The sequence below is a fragment of the Psittacula echo genome, assembly GCF_963264785.1.
Source record: "Psittacula echo genome assembly, chromosome: Z".
Lineage (NCBI taxonomy): Eukaryota > Metazoa > Chordata > Aves > Psittaciformes > Psittacidae > Psittacula > Psittacula echo.
This window is the reverse complement of record NC_137742.1, coordinates 40,929,104-40,951,751: the sequence shown is the minus strand read 5'-3', so window position 1 is coordinate 40,951,751 and position 22,648 is coordinate 40,929,104. Positions and strand designations below refer to the sequence as shown.

The 22,648-nt window shown below is 37.5% G+C and overlaps 1 protein-coding gene across 1 annotated transcript in view; it reads right to left on the bottom strand.

The window, feature by feature from the left end:
* Positions 1-6,399: 6,399 nt before the first annotated feature.
* The window catches only part of PTAR1 (protein prenyltransferase alpha subunit repeat containing 1), a 31,446-nt gene continuing 15,197 nt past the window's right edge, over positions 6,400-22,648 (bottom strand). Inside the window, exons 3-7 of the mRNA XM_080637607.1 lie at positions 21,003-21,069; positions 18,152-18,256; positions 14,314-14,527; positions 7,644-7,960; positions 6,400-7,177 (exon numbers count right to left, since the gene is read on the bottom strand). Coding sequence (XP_080493733.1) covers positions 6,829-7,177; positions 7,644-7,960; positions 14,314-14,527; positions 18,152-18,256; positions 21,003-21,069 — 1,052 coding nt within the window. The 3' untranslated portion in view covers positions 6,400-6,828. The remainder of the gene's footprint in view (positions 7,178-7,643; positions 7,961-14,313; positions 14,528-18,151; positions 18,257-21,002; positions 21,070-22,648) is intronic.

Below are 22,648 nucleotides of genomic sequence, written 5' to 3'. Positions count from 1 at the left end.
AAGCCAGTGAGGAGAAGCTTTCAGCAAAAACCCTGACACTGGCAATGATCCTGCTAGATCCAGACTTAGGACATGTCTTCCACAGAAGAGTTCTGTTCACAGATCACCAGCTTTATATGAATATAGCCGTACGCAGGAGATTTTTGCCTTTTTCACAGGACACAAATACAGTTCCGCCACCCAGTATCCATCCACCCAAACAGACATGAACACTTATTGTTGGAGAATAAATATAAATAATTTATTCACAGATAAGCTCTCTACTGATGATAAAAAAAATAAACCAATCCCCTCTGAACAACAAAAAAAAAAAGGTAAAACAATCCCCCTCTAAAAAGGACTCATCACATGACAAAGTAAGACCTGTGGAAAACAAACTTAATGCTTTACATTCACTATCCTGTGGAACACTGGTTGTTTATCAGATTACTTTCCAGTGTCTTACTGTCCTGCCATAATTTTATGTTTCCTGCCACAAAATTTACCATTTATCTAGTTTATCTGCACTGGAAATCTACATAAATTTTACAGTGATCACAACTATGTATCTGAGAATTTTTCATAGAAAAAGTATTGCAAAATATTAAACCAACTGTATTTTCCCCTAATATGAAAGCTGTGAGAATTATATATTTTTTCATGTATCTTGATAAAATAAGCATTTTTCTCTATACAGAAGAGTACTTTAATGGACATGAGAGTGTTAGAAAATTAGTGTTTAATGGCTCACTTGAACATCGTAGTGCTGTCACTACCTTGGAACTTAAAACCATTTAAGACACCTACTATTTTTTATTACATGAAATTAAAGACAACGTTCCTAAGCACACTTTTCAAGATGACTACCCAGTTTTAAATGTAGCCACTTCAAAAAAAGAAAACAAAAGGGAATGAACACAGTAGGTATAAATATATTTTGTCTTGTAAAACAAGTTCTGGTACCTTGTATCATTTATGTCATTTTTTCAATTACAGGTAGTATTCTTTTAGAAACACCCAAACATTTATCTACTCATTCTACACAGGCATTCAGGAAATCTTACTGTATTAATGATGTACCAATTTCATATCCTTATTCACAATAAATGTACAAGTGTACCTTATCCAAGAAATGCTCTTAATTTCACCATAAATATATTCTGTTAAGAAAGCGTACCGTGAAGAAAATATACACCTCACTGTGGGTTCTCCCTACCTACATCTATATACAGGAGGATTAACAAATGGTGCAGATAAAGATGGTTAATAAAACTAGACTTCAGTTGAGTCCTACTCTTCAGAATAGCTATATTGTACATAAACATCTGCCAGCTAGCAACAACTAAAAGCTTTTGCAATTTTTTGTATTCACACTCCTAGCAAAAGTTCGTTAAAAAAATAAATCTAAGATACATAGTGCATCAACAGAGATACTATAAAAAGCCTCCCCATCATTACAACTTATGTCTTTGTGAGACAGTGACTACCCTACTGAATAGTACTAGGGAACTCAGAGAAGAAACCCAGCAACTATCAGGAGCTTCCCGTAAGACTGAAACAGCAATTTAATATACAGACTAACAATACTATGCAGATGAGATAGATGAATGAAAGGTCTAGTGTGAATCATTAGGTACAGTATTAGCATATGGGTAGATATAAAACACTTTCCTAGACAAAAAAAAACAAACAACCAAAAACCTTAAAAGCTGGTTATTATATGTTTAGCTTTTTTTGTTGTTTTTTTTCTTTAAATCGACAATTATAAACCGTAAAAATGTACCTTAATTCACTACAATATACTATGCCCTGAGAAGTAGCATTACACACTAGTAAAAGCCACTAGAAAGTGTCTGGTCTATAATTCATAAGCTGTCTACAAGGAATTTCTTGGAAGCACATACTTCCTCCATTTTTCAGCAATGCATTGCTTTTTCAGAGGAATATACTAATGAAAGTTTATGCTAATTCTAGTTTACCCAACCTTAACTACAAGAGTTTATTTTTTATTTTTTCCTCTCCTTTAAACTCTCCTGGGGAAACTAGATGGCTTCATAGCTAAAGCTCTTACTTTTCACCCCATAAAGAGGATGTAGGCCTAGTATGAGGTTCTGAAAAAACTAAGCCTGATGAACTTCACTTAAGAACATCAATGAGAGCTACTTTTTGGGAGGTAGTCAGCTAGCTAAACACAAAATGAGGCCACCTCACCAATGCTTTGCTACATTCTTCTTTGCTGGTTAGAAGAACAGAGAGGAGGCTGGGATGTAAACACACCCCTGATCACACAGGGGAAAAAAGGGCAAACTATGTTAGACAGGGACAATGAACTTTCTTCGACACCGATTTAAAGTTAAGTGCCTTTGAGAATAGGTGAGCTACCCTCTTTCCTTTGTATCTGACATTCATAAAACAGTAAGATCTAATTGTAAAAACCTCTCATCACCAAATGAGAACAGGACAAAAGTCACATCTGCATTTCACTTCACTGCTTCTTTTTCCAAAATTGCTCTAAAAGATACAACTCAGGAACTGTAGGGTTCCCCTCTCTGTCCCTCCCAATAAGTGCAATGGTTCACTTCTTACTAAATCAAAAAAACTAAGGAACATTCTTGCCTCACAGAAGACAAAACAAAACTAAACAAATAACCCTGTCAAAAAATTCATCAAGTCTCTGAAGACTCATCACTTAAATTGTTCTCTGGTAGCCACATCTTGATCATTGTATTATGTTATTCTGAAGAAGTATGCTCGCTGAGTCCGGCTATGCAGACAAGCCTTTCCAAAACCCTTCATTTCTACTCATCAGTACCATACTGCACTGTTTTAAAAATTCTTTAATACTCTACCTAGGCAAAACAAACAAACAAACAACTTACTCCTGTCCATACAGACTAGCTACACATTTTAATTAAGCAGCACTAACACAAAACTGGAAATGCCAGAAATTTTGCTTGTAAGACAGAATCTAAGCTTTCTCACTATAGTATGAATTTGCTTATTTGTTTTAAGTAAGTTCCATATAAGGTAATTAATCAAACACAATAAACCAACAATTTGCTTTTCTGCCTCTTTAAATGACACAAGGGTTTAGTTGTATAAAGGACATGTAAGAAGTCAACAAAACACTAATATGCAGGCATGAATAGATTAACAAATATTAATCAGAGCAGCTATAGTAAAGCATTCCAATAACAACTTTAAACAAGTTTTATTATTGTAGCTATCTTTAATGCTGCATGTGTTGCTCCAGTGACTGTAAGACACAAGATAATCCAAATGTCAAGGAAATAACAGTGAAGGTATTTAGCAGCAAAGAATTCAACTTCTTAACAATGTGATTCCTTCTATTCTAATATTTGTAGTTTCAAATTACATTTGTTCCTCAAAACCCTTTGTTTCTAGCACAAAGAAATACCTACAAAGACTAATTCAGTGAAGAAAACCGATTTGCAGCAATTCAAATGACGCTACAGCAGAAGACAAAATCAGTAAAGATGCTGAACTTCATATAAAGCCTTTTACAAATGTAAAAGCTTGATTTTATATTTGAAGGAACTTCACAGAGTAAGAGACTTGTACTCTGCAGCTTCTGTTGGACACTTTCTCTGCAAGGATGTTCACCGAGTACATTATAATTCTCTGGCCTCTGAAACACAAAACAACTGCAATTCATTACTTAAGATAGCTGTACTCGATCACCTTTATGTGCAATGTGTGTAACTACCAATGGCCTGAAACCATTTTTCTTCTCTTCCAGCACTGCCCGAGTGGGACTCTGTATTAATACTGAATGGTTAGACAGGTATGTTCCAAAGACCTTAGTTCCAGAACATCCCACAGTTGTGAGCTTAATGTAATTTGTGGGAAGTATCTCTTCAATCATTTCATGTAAGTGGCTTCAGGACATTGACAGCTTGAAGTAATTTAGTTACATATTTTCTTCTTTCATATAATCTATAGTTATAATGAAAAAATTAAAGCTTGATTTTGACAGCTTATTGTTTGTATTGCTTTCAAAGGGAAAGATGAGACTTGTTTTGTTTTCATTTTTATTGTTCACTTTTCTGTGTTGCAGAGTCTGGTTTGCAAACATTTCTAACTGTAGCTATTCTCACTGGATTTAAAAAAAATAAATAGTACTTCCCCTAGGTGTAGACTTGAAAATCTCGTAGTTAAGAGTCATACTGCAGCCATCCATGTTTTGTAAAATTAAGTAATATTGACCAACTCTAATCAGAGCTCTCAGAACATTTTCCAAGTATGAAAATAGAATGCAGCTCTGTTCAGTTACACAGGACCAAATCTTGTCTTCATACAAGCATGCGTAACTTGTGCTGACATGAATAGCAACTGCAGAAATGTTTATGAGGGCAGCTGCTGGATTTGTTTATGAAGGCAAGATTGTAAAATTCAACAGCACAGTATTCCATGATACAGTTCTAAGAAAGCTACCTAAGCCTCCAGCTAATAGTCTGGAAGAAATATATTTTCAATATAGTTTCAAGTCAGATTCTAACACAGATCTTTTCCTCTAAACCCCTCAATCCCTCTAGTGCATGAAGAGACCATCTCTTCCCTTCCACAGTTCAAGAAATATTTCTTATCTTGCTCCCACTTCCCACCCTGCTCCTGCCACTAATATTTTTCTCATGAACATGTAAGTTCTGCTAGGGTAAACAGAACATACAACTGTGTTACTGTTGAAGTAATCTGGGACCAAGAGCATGATTCCTCAATACATTGCCAGCTGACTTCATGCTTCCCAGGTTCATACTAGTCATTAACGGTATACTGTTAGTCAAGTTGACCCAGGCTACCATACATGCTACGCATCAAGTCCTCTGGACTGGGTAAAAGTTCTTGCTCTAGTTAAGTTTTTAAGTTCAGGCTCCAGTTTGTAACTGAACCTACCCATTTGTCAGTGGTCATAGAGACAACATGATGAAATTAGCGTCTGAAGCCATTCCCACATCTTCTTCATGTATTGACTATTCTCTTCTGCAACTAAAACCATCAACCAAAACAACATCCCAAAGCATCTCAAACCAAAATGCCATATGTAATAGGTCCCTAGCTATACAGAGGCAGGTGTGGATATCCACTAAGAGAAAGCTTTGCCATGGAGATACTCAAGCCTAGGTCAGTCATCTAAGTATTGTAAACAGAAGCCTGTACGTTTAGAAATGTCTTTGTTAGCTACTCTGGTGCCTGAAATGAGTTATGAACATAATCTCTAAGACTAGAGGTGGCCTATGTTCATTCTGAAATGCAAGAGTAACCCCATCCATCAAATTTTTTAGAACTGTTGGAACTGCACATTTCAAGTGCCTTTTTAATTTCCAAATAATACCTTATGTTTTTTCTCCCTCATTGTTGCTCTCTCTACCTATCAGAAACAGCAGCTTGAAACTTAGCACTGTCAGGAGGCACTTTGGGCAGGAGAAATATACAGCAATTTTGGTGAAGAGTCTAGCTTGAAAATCTAATCCCCAGTGAATAGTCTGCTTGGAACACAGGCGATGTTACCATTACACAAACTTTTACAGTTGTACAAAGTTTATCCCCTGGGTCTTTGGACAAGCACAATTCATTCAGTTAGTGTAAAAAAATCCCTTATATAGACAAGTTCCAAGGAAATGACAAAATAAACCATTCATGTTTAATTTCACTGGACTAGAAACGTGTTTCAAATTCCCTTAAAGTTTACAGTTATGTAAACAGAGATGTACGGTTGGAGAAGTGCTTTTAAGGAAGAGTTAAAAAAAAAAACAAACCACAAACAATCCAGAACAAAAATGCAAAAACAATCCAACAAAGACTGAAGCTCTGGAAGACAACAAAAGTGAAGAGATAGCTCCCTCCTGCTGACTACTTTTGGGATTGTACAGTGACCAGTCAGAAGAATTACTTTTTACTCCATCATATATTTGACTTAAGTGGTCTTAGTTAAGGACAAGTTAGCAATATGTGATTTAGCAGGCTGAGATTCTGTAGTGTACATAATACATTCAGAAATGTGCATCGAGTGTCATTAATTCTGGATTGTTGAGATAAAATAAATAAATAAATACCAAGTAGGTAATGAAGGTAAAGTAGTCTAAGAAAATTATTTTCAAATATAGCTCTGAATGTAAGAGTGAACATGTGTTTGAACTATTTTCTGCCACATTTTCCTGTATTTGCTTTTCATGATTTCAACTTCATAGACTTTCTTATCAAACTCATGTAAGAACTAGTAAGCAAACAAAAACCCAGTTACCATAGTAGAAGGCTCCAATACCATTACTAGAGCCTTGAGAAAGAAATACTGCAGTCTGGTGTTCTACCAAAGGTTGCTAAACCAAAAGTAACAGCGCACACCACATACGGTTTGAATCCAATAAAGTATTAGCAAGGCGCCACTACAGCAAAGAGGATCAACCTGGAAACACATTTAGGTGATACAGAGAGATCCTCTTATTCTTTTTCCAGACACTGTTTCAAAAGCATTTCAGACTTTTTTTCTCTAACACCTCGTTGTTATTGTTGTTGTTGTTTTAAAGCCAAATGATTCAGAATCCACCTTAATGCAGAAGTAAGAAATAAGAATATGGCACGGTAGAAAGCTGACACAGAATGATTTGGTGAAAATATTAAGAAACAAACTGTATTTGCTTACTAAAAAAGTACACCAGTTCTTTAATAAATAAAGTGACAGACTTCTACTCTGAATATGAACTTTAAGACTGACCATTAAAAGAGTGGAAAACACATGGTTAGCTAACACTTGCAATCAAGACATGCATTTGTGTCTGAAAAGAGAATATTGCACTAAAAGAAGAACCCTGTAGGCTTTAAACACTCTCTTCACTGACCTAAAAAAGTAACTAACCATTTCCTATAAGCAGTAGCAAACCGGGCTTGATCCACATCCCTGCAAGTTGATAACACTTCATTAATGAACTGGTATTCCATTTCTGGACCAAAAGAGTCCTGCACAGGAGCACGTTTCAGGCGTTTTGTTTCTTGGGTATAAACTTGTTTGCTGCTGGATTCATTCAAACCATCAACATCCATAGCTTGTGCCATGTGACTTATTGCAGGACTGTAGTGGGAATTATTCAATGTTTCATCATTGCTGCCCACAGATGATACCACTGCACTCAGAAGAGGAAGTCTGTTCCTTAGGTGGTGCTGAAGGTAGAACACACACCTTCTTCAGTGTAAAAGGAAGGAAGGAAAAAAAAAAAGGAATAAAAAGTCATGTACTGAAAATAATCTCCTGTTGCTGCTGAACTGCTTCAGTTCATTTGCCACCCTTCCAGATTCCACCCCCAAGACAAAATCTGCAGTCACTGCTCACACTCTACACAAAAAGGACTCAGTGTCACTCTGGCAAATCTGCTGTTACCTACTCAAGCACATAAATGTAGCTGGCAACGCAGCAGTTTTCTGCAGTTTATCCATCTTCTGCCTATCTTTTGCCTTTTAGACATTTTAAGGCTGATCAACAGTAATTCTATGTCTCTTGCACAAACTATAGGGTCAAGTAGAGCTTACATCAACAAGTAACTCTTTTCCTGGGTGGTACCTTTTGAAATCAGAGCAATAACTTGTCTAGAAACATCAGGCAAAGAAAATTCCACAAACAGAAGGACACTCTTTTGACCAAGTCCTCTTACCTATGACACCACAAGGTTTCATGCCCTGGGTAAGTATCAATCAGTTCAGCGCAGAGCTCCAACTCTTCCTCTAAACAGCGGGGGAGATCCACGCTCTGCTCCTCCGCACAGGCAGCTGCTGCCCCTGCACTCTCCTCTTCCTTTAGAAGGCTAGGGTTTTGCACATTTACCATCCGATTTTGTAACAGTAAATTATTGTCAGTCACAGTTCTGCCTATCAAGGAATTGAGTAAGAACTGGCGGTAATGAAATCCACTATGGTCTGAGACATGCATGGATACCCAATACTTAGTGGATGAAAGTTCATCAAGGAGAACCTGAAACAGAAAGCAGTGACAGTTATCAATCAGCATAAAGGTGAAATTTACCACCATTTCTATATTAAAGCAACCTCTTCTCTGGGAATCTCAGCCACTGTTGCAATGGTTTAAAAACACACATAAAAAAAATGAAGTATCACTAAGCTTTTTCTACTGTGTGCTAGCAAGTACCTTGTCATCCCTGCACAAAAGAAATTACACTTCTTCCAAACTCTGAAAAGGCAGGTGTCTCAGGAACCTTCCCACAGGATGAAGGGGAAAAAAAAAAACCCAAACCACTAATGATGAGAAATAAGCAGTGGTTTATGAATCTCAGAATAGTTATTTAGAGGAGGCGGAAGGTACAACACACTACATGGATATTAGTTAAAAGTATTTTTATTTTTGCCTAGTGCATTATGGGTGTCAGAGGGTGAGTGAGTTTTAAAAAAGAAAAAGAAAGAAAAAAGGAGGAGGATTTAAAATAATTTACTTTCATTTTCCAGGAAACAATGTCAACCACTAACACAACGTTCCAAGTCCTAGAGCCTGTGGAATACAAAACTATTTGTCCGTAACTAAGTTGCTTGACTTGGTAGTTGATGAAAAAACCAAACTCCCAGAAAAGCTCTCACAATAACTGTGTTAAATACTTACATCAGTGAGTACAGTTGTATTGGTAACACTGTTGGAACCTAGAAATTTTCTCTTAACTCTTACTGTTTTTAAACCCTCAAAAATTATTTCTGGGAAGACAGGTGAGATTGGGTACCAGACAAAGCTTCTTTTACTTTAGTTTCTTTATTAGAAGTAATGGGCATATTTATTTAAAAGCTTTAACCTTTTTCCTCACATTGACCTCCTCTGGAGTTTAATTGTCTCCAGAGATCAAAACTACCTTTTTCATTTACCTCTAAAGACTTTAGATATAACCTTACTGGTTATAATCTTGCTTTTCATCTCTTTTCTAAGCTATGTACACCACTTAACATGACCAGCTGATACAAAGCAACTTTCATAGGTACAAGTATTTCTTTTTAAACCTGCTGCATAAGAGGCACAGCCTCTCACAAAGAAAACCATGGAAATATGGAAGGCTAGTTATACACCTTTTTTATGGTGTGTCTGTTGTAAAAAATATGATAACAAATACGAACAACGTAAACAGCACCTTCTCCCTGAGACACTCAACGTGGTTTTTTAGGTCTTGCCAAGAGATACCAGCATCATCCTGGTTTTACAGATCAGCAAATTGAAGTGCACTATTAAATAACAGCCCACAGGGTATTCTTAAGAGCACTAAACCTCCCCATCTCCAGTTTGCATTTTAAACCACAGTATCAACTTCTCTATTCTCAGTAGGACAGCGCTTACTATTTTAGATTTCCGAGCACTAAAATTTAAAAGCCTATTAAAAACAAATTAAGGCTCAACAACAACATCAGAAAAATCAGATCAGTCTTTATTCAGCTGGATATGGCACTATGCACATTTGTCCTGGGTTCAGCAGCAGCAGTCAGTTTTTCTCCTTCTTAGTAGCTGGTGCAGTGCTGTGGTTTTGACTTTCGGCCTGGGAATAATACTGATAAAGCCGATGTTTTCAGTTGCTGGTCAGAATGTTTACCCTGACTAAGGACTTTGTGAGTCTCATGCTCTGCCAGGGAGGAGGAGAAGCCAGGAGGAAGCAGGGACAGGACACCTGACCAAAACTAGCCAAAGAGGTATTCCATACCACAGCACGTCATGCCGGGGGATGTAACTGGGAGCTACCCGGAAGGGCACGTCCTCTTCTCTGTCGGGCTCTTTTCCGGTGGGCGATATCGTATTCTCTTCCCTTGTTATTTCTCTTATCATTATTATTATTGGTGGCAGCAGCAGTGATTTGTGTTATACCTTAGTTACTGGACTGTTTTTATCTCAACCCGTGGGAGTTACATTCTTTCGATTCTCCTCCCCATCCCTCTGGGGGGTGGGGGGGGAAGTAGAAACTGCGTGGTTCTAATTTACAGCCTGGGCTTAAACCATGACAACATTATATCCAACTTAAATCTCCGAACAATCCGGTTCACTATCCTAACATGTTTATGAATTAAAAAATCACAGGGGAATAGTGTAATTATGCATTTTAACTCCCTGCACAAAATAGAATCATTCCCAGTATTACTCTACCTGAACTAGAAAACCTTTTTTATAAGAGCAAGACAGCAGATTTGCCGTTACATGTTGTGAAACATACAGGGGAAAAAAAAAAAAAAAAAAATGCCCCTCTAGAAACCTCAGAGTAACAGTAGCAGAAGCCTCAAACAACTGGAGATAAAACAAAAAGCCAGCTAACATCTGACTTCCAGCAGCGGTTCTTTCTTACCAAGCCAGTTTTCTCCATTTTCTCACCAAAAAGCACAAGCCCTTTGCCATTCTTCTTTGAAGCAAAGAGGAAATTATATGAAAACACCTCCCTCCCCACTCTTGACCACCTTTTACAAAGGGCTTTCTCCTACTTTCAGTGGTGGGCCGAGCACCGTGGAACTGGCATCCCACTCCAGAATAGGAAACATCCACTCACTAGCCTCTGCCTCAGCTTGTGGGTCTGCACATGCTCTTATATGCTCCCTCATCCTGAGCTTGCTTTTTAAAGTGTTTACGCACCATAATGGGCAGCCCAAAGCTTCCTCCTTGGTCTGGAACACTGGAGAAATGAAAATGAACTGCATATGGGGAAAAAAACTTTCAGGGATAACCGGATAAATATGGCAATTTCCATTCACACAAAAGATGCCTTTGGAGGTCCAGTCATCTAAGAAAAAGCCACAGCCTTATTGGTGATGTCTACAGAAAAAATTACTTTGCGTCTTAGGAACATACCTCTCTTTTCCTGGCATCACACAAGAGAAGTGATGCCTTATGACAATCACCCCACCACTTGTTTCTTTGCTTGCCTTTTTATGGTAGGGCCTGGTCAGTGACCATGCTTCTGAAGATGAGTACTCCTATCTAAAGGAAACAAAAAAGTTTGTCCGTTCTTGCTGAACTACATCCTATTTTTTGTACCTGCATGGTTTCTCTGACACTTCTCTGAAGTGTCAATGTATATGACTTTTTACAGACTACACTGATATTACTGTCCTACTCTGGTTCTCCAACTAATTTCACATCTGCCTACCAGTAGGTATCTTAAGCCTGTGTTCTTCCCCCATTAGCTTACTGAACTATCACATGAAAGAGCTGAAGTCAAGTCTTGTCTTTTATGGAGGCAACTACTCCAGTACCAGAAAGATTAGGTTGGTTTGGAGCAATCTATTATTGACAAATCCTCAGCTGATCTTAATGAACACTATTCAAATGCTATGTAAACTTGCTAATGTGGTTCAAATTCTGTAGGAAAAACAAATCCAAATTCCTATATTCAAACAAGATTTCTTTTATTCTGTAATAAAGAAGAATTATCTGTATCCTGTGAGAAGACAACAGGGCCTTAACTTTCTCCTTTTGCACCTTCTTCGCAGAGTTTGAACTGAGATTCCAAACCAAAGGAGAAACATCAACAAAACAAACCAAACAAAAAAACAACCAACCAAAAAAAAACAAACAACAAAACCCCCAAAAAACTAACCAAACAAACCAAGCAAAAAACCAAGAAATCAACCAAACAAAACAAAAGCCACACAAACCACACAAAACAAATCTATTGAACAACCTACCCCTGAAATCCTTCAAAGCAGGATTTCAAAATGATAAACCTGTTTTGAGAAATCTTACTTCAAAGATAATAAAACATACACATTATGTTTCTGAGCCTTGTTCCTTGTACACCATAAGAAATACTACCTCAAACAAAGTTTGCATTAAAGCAGATATGTGGCCTTAAATAATACAGAATATCCTAATTTCAGTCAGTCTTGTAACAACTAAATGGTTACAGAGTCATAGTGACTGCTGCTTTTTCAGCACAGTCCCAGTCTTGCAGCTCAGTGAAATTTAACATGCTTTTAAAATATTCAAACACACTGGTTTTGGATGAGATAGAGTTAATTTACTTCATAGTAGCTGATACGGGGTTATGTTTTGGATTTGTGGTGCAAACAGTGCTGATAACTCAGAGATGTTTTAGTTACTGATTGTCGTGGTTTAAGCCCAGGCCGTAAATCAGAGCCACGAAGTCCACTTCCCCCCCCACCTTTCTTCCCTCTGCTCCTGGAGGGACGGGGAGGAGAATCAAAAGAATGCAACTCCCACGGGTTGAGATAAGAACAGTTTCATAACTAAGGTATAACACAAATCACTACTGCTACCACTAATAGTAATAATGATAAAGGAAATAACAAGGAAGAGAATACAACCGCTCACCAACTGGTACCTCGCCCCCACCCCGCAGTGTTCCAGCCCTTCCGGGCCACTCTCAGTTCTACATCCTGGGCATGACGTGCTGTGGTATGGAATACCTCTTTGGCTAGTTTGGGTCAGGTGTCCTGTCCCTGCTTCCTCCTGGCTTCTCCTCCTCCCTGGCAGAGCATGAGACTCACAAAGTCCTTGGTCAGGGTAAACATTCTGACCAGCAACTGAAAACATCGGCTTTATCAGTATTATTCCCAGGCCGAAAGTCAAAACACAGCACTGCACCAGTAGAAAAAATGACTGCTACTGCTAAACCAGGACACTGATGAGCAGTGCTTACACAGCCTCAAGAGTTCTGCTCCTCACAGATCAGCAAGGATCTGGGACTGCACAAGGAGCTGGGAGGGGTCACAGCAAGGACAGCTGACCCCAGCTGCCCCAAGGAAGACATCAGAACATATGGCATCATGCACAGCATATAAAGCTGGGGAAAGAAGAATGAAAGGCAGGTATTTTGAATGATGGCACTGCTCTTCCCAAGTAACCATTATGCGTGATGGATCCCTGCTATCCTGGGGATGGATGAACACCTGCCTGCCCACAATGAACTAATTCCTTGTCTTACTTTGCTTGTGAGTGCAGGTTTTGCTTTCCCTATTAAATTGTCTTTATCTCAACCCACAAGTTTTCTCACTTTTAATCTTCTGATTCTCCCCACATCCCACTGTGGGGGAGTGAGACAGCAGCTGTGTGCTGCTTAGTTGCTGGCTTAGGTTACACCACACACCTACTTGATACAAGCATACTTGATAACTTGACATAAACTTGATAGGCAGAGAAGTCCAAATTCTGGTCTGTATCCCTCGTGGAGTCTGGAACATACTTGTGATTTACTACTAAGCTGATACAGCTATTCTCAAAGTTTCTCACGTGACAATTAACAAGAAACATCAGTCAAACAATATCTGTTGCTAGCAGTAGCTGGCCCATAATACAAAAATAATGGCTATACTGACTCAAAGACCTCCACTAAATTCCTTCCTCACTCCCTTATGTTTTACAGCATGGCAGAATGCAGAGGCTTCCATTAAAAATGTGACGTCACTGTAGCAGCCTAATATTCACAGGGAATTCACCTAACAGATTAGAAAACACAGGATCATGAAACCACTCATATAATTTGAGACCACATCACATTAAATATTTCAAATTGCTGCAGGTCTCCATGTTTTAGATACTACCATGTGATCTGAAATACGTGCCACCACAAATGTCCCTGCTAGTACTGAAATAGCTTGATCAGGCTGTCGTGGTTTAAGCCCCGGCTGTAAATTAGAACCACGCAGTCTACTTCCCTCCCCACCCCCCAGAGGGATGGGGAGGAGAATCGAAAGAATGTAACTCCCACGGGTTGAGATAAAAACAGTCCAGTAACTAAGGTATAACACAAATCACTGCTGCTGCCACCACCAACAACGATAAGAGAAATAACAAGGGAAGAGAACACGATACCGCTTGCCGGAAAAGAGAGTCCGACCGAAAAAGAGAACGTGCCCTTCCGGGTAGCTCCCAGTTACATCCCCCGGCATGGCGTGCTGTGGTATGGAATACCTCTTTGGCTAGTTTGGGTCAGGTGTCCTGTCCCTGCTTCCTCCCGGCTTCTCCTCCTCCCTGGCAGAGCATGAGACTCACAAAGTCCTTGGTCAGTCTAAACATCTGTGTTATCAGCTCTGTTCCCAGGCGGAAAGTCAAAACACAGCACTGCACCAGTAGAAAAACTGACTGCTACTGCTAAACCAGGACACAGGCCTCAGTTTAAATGCTACTGAAAGATAACACTGGAGTTGTAGAAACAGGGTACCAGCACTACTACACTTTCTCTGAAATTCCTGCTGGCTTTTTTTAATCTTTTAATATTTGAAACCACAGGAAAGCTGAATAAGGTTATCAAAATGAGACATTGCATTACATTATCAAAATAGTATCTGCCATGTATTATCTTTTTCTCTAACAAGAATTTATTCACTATTATACTATACCTTGACAGCCAGCTTTCCCAAATGCTGTAAAACCCAGATGCGATGGGACCAGGCATTGTAGTTGCTTGGGTATCTCCCAGCAGCTTCAGAGCAGACATTCATTTCCTCCTGCACTAGTTGGTGAATTCTCTCCACAGGTGCTGCTCCCAAGTTTCCTTTAGTCACAAGACTGGGCAAGGAGTTCTCCTGAATTAGTTGTTGCAGCACCCATCGTCTAGTTAAACGATGTATAGTGTTAATGGTGAGAGAGCAATTTTAGGAGGGAAAAAAAAGGGTTTTTTTCATTTATATAAATCAAACCTTTCTTTTAATTATCTGAACTAAACTATAACTAGATGCTGAGTAAGTACTAAATCTAACTATATGAAGTCTTCTCATACTTTATGACTTTACTATCACACTCCAAAATAATTAAACTCTAGCTGTATCTATTCATTCACTGTAAATCATCATGGCTACTTACAGCATACTGAAAGAAAGCAGAAAGAAACAGCAAATTAAAGAAAAAGAAAAGGCAAGAACTGACTGCATGCGATTTCTAATGAGCTCCTCTTTCAGAGACTTGTATAGCACTAAAGTATTCAACATGAGACAGAAAGAAGTGAGTCAATAAAAAAAATTAACTGTGCTTTGTATTTTTTATATTTATCAGCACTGCACACAATAAGCCAAATTAGTTTCTGTACATCACCAGCAGAAAAGAAGTGCAAAAGACTCACAGTCTCAAGGGCTATAGGTATAAGCAAAACAAATAATTTTTATTGCTCAATTACACATATTTAATTTTAAGTGACCAAGATAAGCACACGGGGGGGGGGTGGGTGTGGGGGGAAGCAGGGAAGTAATTTTACTTTGGAATGACTTTTAGTTGCATTTCAGCAGCTGTTGTAGATTATTATTTTGAGATGTATCCTTAATGCTGCAGAAACATGCATCTGCAGACCCTACACAAAAAAGTCCTGAAAAAGAAGCCAGAAAATATGTGTAGGCTTCCATGTAGCAGCATGTGTCAAGAGAATTGCAAAGGGCTCTTGTAGAATGTTCTGGAAACCTGGATATCCTATCCTCTGGTGTGTGACACAGAGGTTTTCTGGTTTGTACTGGCTCGTATCGGACCAAAACCAATTAACTGCTACTTTCAGAAAGGTGTCACTCCTGGTTAAAAGAAAATAATACTTAAAAATAATATATTATTTTCTTTAAAAAGAAACCTTGGATTTGCAAATAATATGTAAAACTGCATATATATATAAAAACACATTTTTAACAAAAAAATCAGTAAGCTAACGACTCACTTAAAAAAGTGCTGTGATTCATCTGCTTTTTCTCTCATTTTAAAACATTTATAATATTCTTGGTGACTGGTGTTTTTTATTTACATTTTTATTTTTTTATATTTTTATTTTATTGTGTCTTTTTCTTGGTTATTAAAGAAAAAAAGATTTAAACTACTGGAAGACAGTATTAATGATAATTATAAGAATTTATTAGACACAGCAGAAGTCACTAACAGTAGATTGAAGTCTGTGTTCATATACTGGCTTCCTATGTCAGAATTGTTTTAACTAAAGATGTACAGCCAAACATACCATGCTTTTTTACTATTGGTAATTTTATGTAATGTGGTAAATTTGAAGACTTTATTTTTGCTTTTTAAAAATGTCTTTTATCCAAACATCACCACCTAGTATATTTTCACTTCAATCAGCAGACTTGCAAGAAGTGTTAGACCTTAAAAATGTCTAGGCAAGAAAGATAAATGAGTAAATGAGACATGTCCTTAACAAAAGATAAATATTGCATTAACATTGACTTCTTAGTAAAATCACAGAAAGCCAAATTATTTTGAGCCCCAAAATATCTCCATTTCTTAAAATAAGGATGTTTTACAAAATAAGGAATGAAGATAAATTACATATACAGGAGCATGTGAGAAAAAAATAGAGCCATTATAGGCTCTGTCACTACAACAAAAGAAAAAAAGTATAAAATTAAATCTGAACTACTTTCTACACGTTTTGCATGGAAGGAGAATAAGACCAACACAACCTCAGAAGATTTAAAATGTATTTTGGGTGCCTGTTGAATATCATGGTATTATTTAAGAGAAATAATGTTTTAAGAAAACATTTCCTGCAACAGAGCTGGAAAAAAGAAATCCAATTTGTTCTGTCACTGTATGTATGTTCCTATTACTAATGCAGTTCCTGGAATTACTACTGCAAATGAACGCAGGCTTATTTGGTGATAACTGCACAATCAATAAATATACTGACTGTATATGCACAAGATCTATTTGGAACCTGCCCAGAAGTATAGTAAAAGGCCATAGAGCAAAATGTATGAAAGGTACTTCGATATGTTTAGCAAATATATCTGCCATGTGTAAAAATAAAAATAAAAATTGGGGTATGTTTTATCGAAGTTTGTAATCCCCCCATTCTATTTTTTTGCACTTCCACCTGAAATTCGGTATAATGGGGAAAGAGAAAACATTAATCACTGTGCTGATGCAGAAAGAAACTCTTTTCTGCATGTTAGCAAATAAGATGAGCAATCACAGTCAGCATGTCCAAATCCAAGCCAAACATTTTTACAATCAGCCTCAAATATACTCTTATGGGTTAGGCAAATACAAGGAAGAACAAATTATAACACTAAATAAAATAGTCACAATTTAAGATTGCATAGAAATTAGACACAATTTTTTATTATTTCTGCAAGATATAGATGGATATCAAGAACCTACCATTCTAACTTCATAAAAATAGAAATTCATCAGTGCTGTTGTTTTATCACTGCTACCAAGAAAGAAATTAACAGAAATTAAGTAGGTGCTTATAAGCTAAGAAACACCTAGGAGTATTTCATATACTACATTCTAAGTTAAATTTGAGAATTTTAAGATCACGTGGTCACAAAGAAGAGTTTACCAATGACTCCCTCTTCCAAAAATTCATGTTATCAATACAACTGAAGTTTTATTTGTGATTTTGATAAGAGTCCATCACTGGGGCATCAACTTTGCAGTTGTCCTAATTCTGGACATGGGAATGCAAACATTGTGAACTGCTTTCTAATGTGTTACATATGCAAATCTCTTTAAGGCTGTGTTTAAAAGGATGAGTCATCTTGTGAAAAATATAGCATGAAAAAAAAAATCATGCATATACCAAGATTTTTTTTTTCCTTTTTTTAAAAAAAAAACAAAGTTGAGCAACAGATACAGCACTTGGCTGTGCCACAGGTGTTTTATGTACGCTCAGTCACGACTTGAGATGGTTAGCTTTGTGCCTCTGAGTAATTCTGCAGTTACCTTTTCCAAAAATGTGCTCTGTTATTTTAATATTTAGCAGTGATGACAATGACATTGCTTAAGTTAGAAATGATAAAAATAAATTCACTAAGCCAAAAAGACTTGGAACGCAGAAGAACCCAATCTTTGTTATAAAGATTAGCTTTTACATATTCTTGTTTGAAATGTGTGTAGACAAGCAATACAGTGATAAATTGGAACAGGGAAAGAAGGAGAAACCCACAATGCTCAAAAACATACTATCCATGGAATCAGAATTCTCAGGCTGAAAAATTTAGGTGCTGCAAGACATGACGGACCTTTAGGAAAATTTATCCCACCTCCAAAGTTCATTAAAATAATAAGTAGAGAAAAAGGTGCATGTGATTTTAGTTCTAAGTATAAAATCAAAAGCCAAAGAACAGTATTTTAAAACAACTGTCTCAAAGAATACAGTACATTTCTACATGTCCGCCAACAATGTCTCTCCTTAATCCAAGCACATTTAAATTGGGGAGGCAACAGAACAGAAGGTAAACAAACCTATGAATCCATGTTTCTGGACTCTTTGGAAACTTGGTTAACGCCAGTTTTCCAAGATGCAAATCTTTAAGTGGATTTAAAGTGCCAGACAGTATTAATTCTTTCCTACAAAAAATAAAATAAATTTGTATGAATAGAGGAGTAACCTGAAAACGAAACACACATCCCAATAGCGAACAGCATGGCATTTCCTGTGTATCGCAACAGAACTTCATTGTCAAACTACAGTTTATTAAAAAGCCTTTGGCGCATAAACCTACTCCACTTTGATTGAGATATATGTACACATACCCACCCTATTCAACCATGGCCAATATAATAAATTCCGACCAAAGAACTTTAACTTAATCTGAACACATACAACACATATATTGGTTCCCAAACCTACCCAAAAATCACTGTCAACTCTATTCGAGAGTGACTCTCAATCACAATTTCTGTTGCTAATCTGAAAGTCAAGGAACTATATGCAATGCCTGTTATTTGAACACTCTAAAAGCATTTTAATAAAACAGGCAGTGCTTTTTCCATTTGTTTTCTTTTTCTGTTGTTGTTGGGGTTGTTTGTTGTTTTTTTTTTCCTTTCATACAAGGGCTGCCAATAAGGTTACACATATGACTAAACATTCCTTATTGATATTATGCTCTGAGATCATGCTGTACATCTGAAAATAGTTCCTTAAGGAAGTTTTCCTCCTGGTATTTAGTGACGTTAGTAAAGAACTGTCTGCAGAGATCAGAAACATGCCTCAAGGGACATTTGTTTTTATCTAAATAAAGTTGCACCATGCTTCAGATTGGATGCTTTTAGTAGGACTCAACAGGAAATTCACGCATACCAGCCAGGAGCTGCAGACTCACTAGACTGTTCAGTGCCAGTGGGCTGACTTTTGCAAAGCAGACAAGAGAAATATTTAGGGAACGTCAACACTGAAGCAGGTGGAATAATAGCTCCATTATTACAATGCACAAGGTGACATTTTGGTAAAAATTAATTACTACATAGGCAATGAAAAAGCAGCCTAGATCAGTGTAATACCCAAAATAAATACATGTACATATTTAATAAGGATTTAGATTACCAGACCACCTATGTCCCAAAACCTAAACTCTTCATAAATAAATTGCTCTTTCTATAATAAACTATTAACTGTAAATAAGTAGGCTCACACATATTTAAAGTAAATTTACTCTTCAAAAGAGCAAACTCCCAGCTGCAGAATAAACTGATGTAGGGTCAGATTCAGCAAAGCAGCCCCTTGGCTAGAGCAGGCTCCATGGTAAACTTCAGTGGCTGGTATAACAACCATTTCTCTATGAATGCTAAACAGAGCTTCAATGACAGACACTTAGCCAGGACACTGACCGAGAATTTGGGGAGCAAGGCCACCTTCTGTAGTAATTTGTATACTTGTGTAAACTATAAACACCATAAAAGAGAAAAAATCCTCATCCATATTCCTGAACATTTTTAATTCTACTTAGAACTTTGAACTATTCTTCTCAGGCACATAAAAGCAAACTCTTTCAGCTGTCAGGCAGAAAAAATCCCTAGACTGGTAAACACGGATGCATTCGCATTAAAAAAAAAATAATTCAAAACTTAAACAAAAAACCTGCATTCAGCTTTAAGTACCACAAGATTACATTACTGTAGTAGCTCTAGTACTTATACATGCTCATAATTCCATTTGAGCACTTGAAAACTACTCAAGCTATATACATTGTCATGACAGTAAGATCTTTGTTGTCAATTTCATTCCCCTTTCTTACACCTGAGATGCTAGAAAGTTACAGATCACAGCAGAATCCTTCAGAACTACACCAGCAGTGGGAAAAAAAAAAAAAAAAAAGGCTGAATTTGTTCTCTCTAGGGCTGATAGCTACATGCAGCAATCATCTTTCTAGGTTATTTTGTTGATTTTTCATACTGCAATCAATTTTTCTAATGCATCTTAACAAGGAAAGTACTATTTTAATGACAGCCCTCCTACATACTAACATATAATTTTCTGCAAGCCCTTCAGCCCTTCTAAAACTATTCCTTTAAGCCTGTCTCCAGTCTTACCCAGGCAGCAGGAAGAGAATTTCTCCCCACCTCTGAGATTTACACAAAAATTATCAGACTATAGACTTGCAAAGAACTGTTGCTTCTGGACTCCATTAAGAGCAAGGAGGTAAATTCCTCCTTCTCCTCCATGATGACTCCTGGACAGATGATGCAGCATGACCAATGGTGACACGAGACTAATCCAGACAGGTATGAGAAAGGAGCAGGGTGGGGGAGAATCTATCTGGAATAAAGGATAGCTGCACTGTACCTATTGAGGGCCACTCAGCTTTGAAAAGCTGCAGTGGTAAAGACATCAGATTGAACCATTATCTCAAGAGGACTCAGGTATGAATATTCAAATAGTGGTAAAATTACAACAGTGAAGAGAGACAGCAGACATCAGTTGGGCACTACATGATTCACTGAAAAGTGTATGCCCATCTAAAGGCTACACATGGACTTCCTTAACTTACAGAATAAAGAGGACTGGCAGTTCAATAGGACTTACATCCTGCATAAATGTGGGCCAAACATGTGCTTCCACATACAGCGGTGTAATCTTTCACCTGCACTGACGAGGAAACCAAAACCAACCAAAACAAACAAAAAAAACTACAGAAAGAAGAAAAGGCAGTCTGAAACCATCTGCAAGACATGTATGACAGAAGACATTTCTAACATTCCCTCAGCACTCCTTAGCTGAATAGCTCTTAGTGTGTCACTAATTATCTCTGAAAACACAGCTTACAGCCGACATAAGGCCCAGTAATTTCTATGTCCTTCACTGAGTACAACATACCTCACATTCCAAGCAGTGGTGAAGTCAGGGTTCAACAGCAGCAAGGTACATGTGACATCTATCAGCTCTAGAATGATTGAACAAGAGGCACAAGGATTAGTAACGATGTACACACAACAGCATTCCTTTATTATTTAAAATAATGGAATTCTGTCTTGCTAACGACTCACATCTAAGAGGTTTGAAGCTGGAAATTTCTGACCTTTACCTGTAGTGCTATAACCAAACATGCGGTATGCCCTCAAAAAGGGAGAGCCACCGCATAGAATTCTTGAGTATTTAGTGATTTAAATTGCAGACACACTGTGTATATCATACATAGAGAATTCTTCAAAGAAAACCCAAAAATTTTTAAGAAAGTACCATTAAAAATATATCCTACTATTTCAGTCCAACTCTGAGCTGCAGATAGCCACCATATACTATACTGTTAGAAAAAAATACACATACTATTAAAAAAAAATGTAGTTAGGAAAATAAAACACCATAATCATGAATTAAGGTCACAAAATAACTCTACTAGCTGCACAGAAAAAACTTTAAATACATTCTGAAGTGACAGCCTTGCTTCAGACTGACATTTTAAGATTAATTCACTAAAAGAACAAACAGAACATTTGCTTGCATCCGTGCATTTAAGTACTACAGACTACAGAGATAAGTATTACACTTATTTCTTAACAATGTCATAAAACCAGAACCAAGGTATATGGTTGCTGAGAATGTAAGAGTAATTTCACTGTAACCTAGTCTTTCCTTTTCCCTTTACACCCCACTGCACCATTCAAGCATTTCTGCGTCCCATCAGGGTGACACTGGGGATTCATGAGGCATCTCTACTTAAACTTGAGATACTAAGGACTGTCACTGCATTGACTCCCTTAACCTTTTCTCTCAGGAGACACAACATATAAGTTAATCTGTCCTGCAACCACAGTCCTTAAATTTACCTGATAGTTTTGCAACTGAGCAAGAAGAAACTTGCTTCAAAACTGAATGAGACTATCCAGGCTTGTACTGCGAAGAAATTTGGGCTACATTTTCTCCTAATCACATTGCATTTAACATGCTAGATTGCACCCCAGGTGGTTTCCAGCAAATAAGCAGTACTTTATAAATTAAAGTAAAAAAAAGGGAAAAGGAGAAAAAGGGTATCTCATGGAACTAGACCTCTGGTTACTGCAGTTAATATGACTGTAAAATTAAAATTTAAGTTACTGATGAAATGCAACAACAATACAGCATATTAATTTGAAATGCAAAGGAACATGGCTTCATGTAGCTGGTAACCAAGACTTAGAGAAGTTAGCATTTAAATGGGTCAAAAAGCGTAATACCCTTGTATATTACTGTAAGACTGCTTGTTCATTTATGTTCAACAAAGGAATTTTGTGTTTCTCGTGATATTCCTGCTGAAGAGGAAATACTATGACATTATATAGAATCATAGAATAGTTAGGGTTGGAAAGGACATTAAGATCATCTAGTTCCAACCCCCCTGCCATGGGCAGGGACACCTCATACTAAACCATGTCACCCAAGGCCTCATCCAACCTGGCCTTGAACAATGCCAAGGATGGAGCATTCACAACCTCCCTGGGCAACCCATTCCAGTGCCTCACCACCCTCACACTAAAGAATTTCGT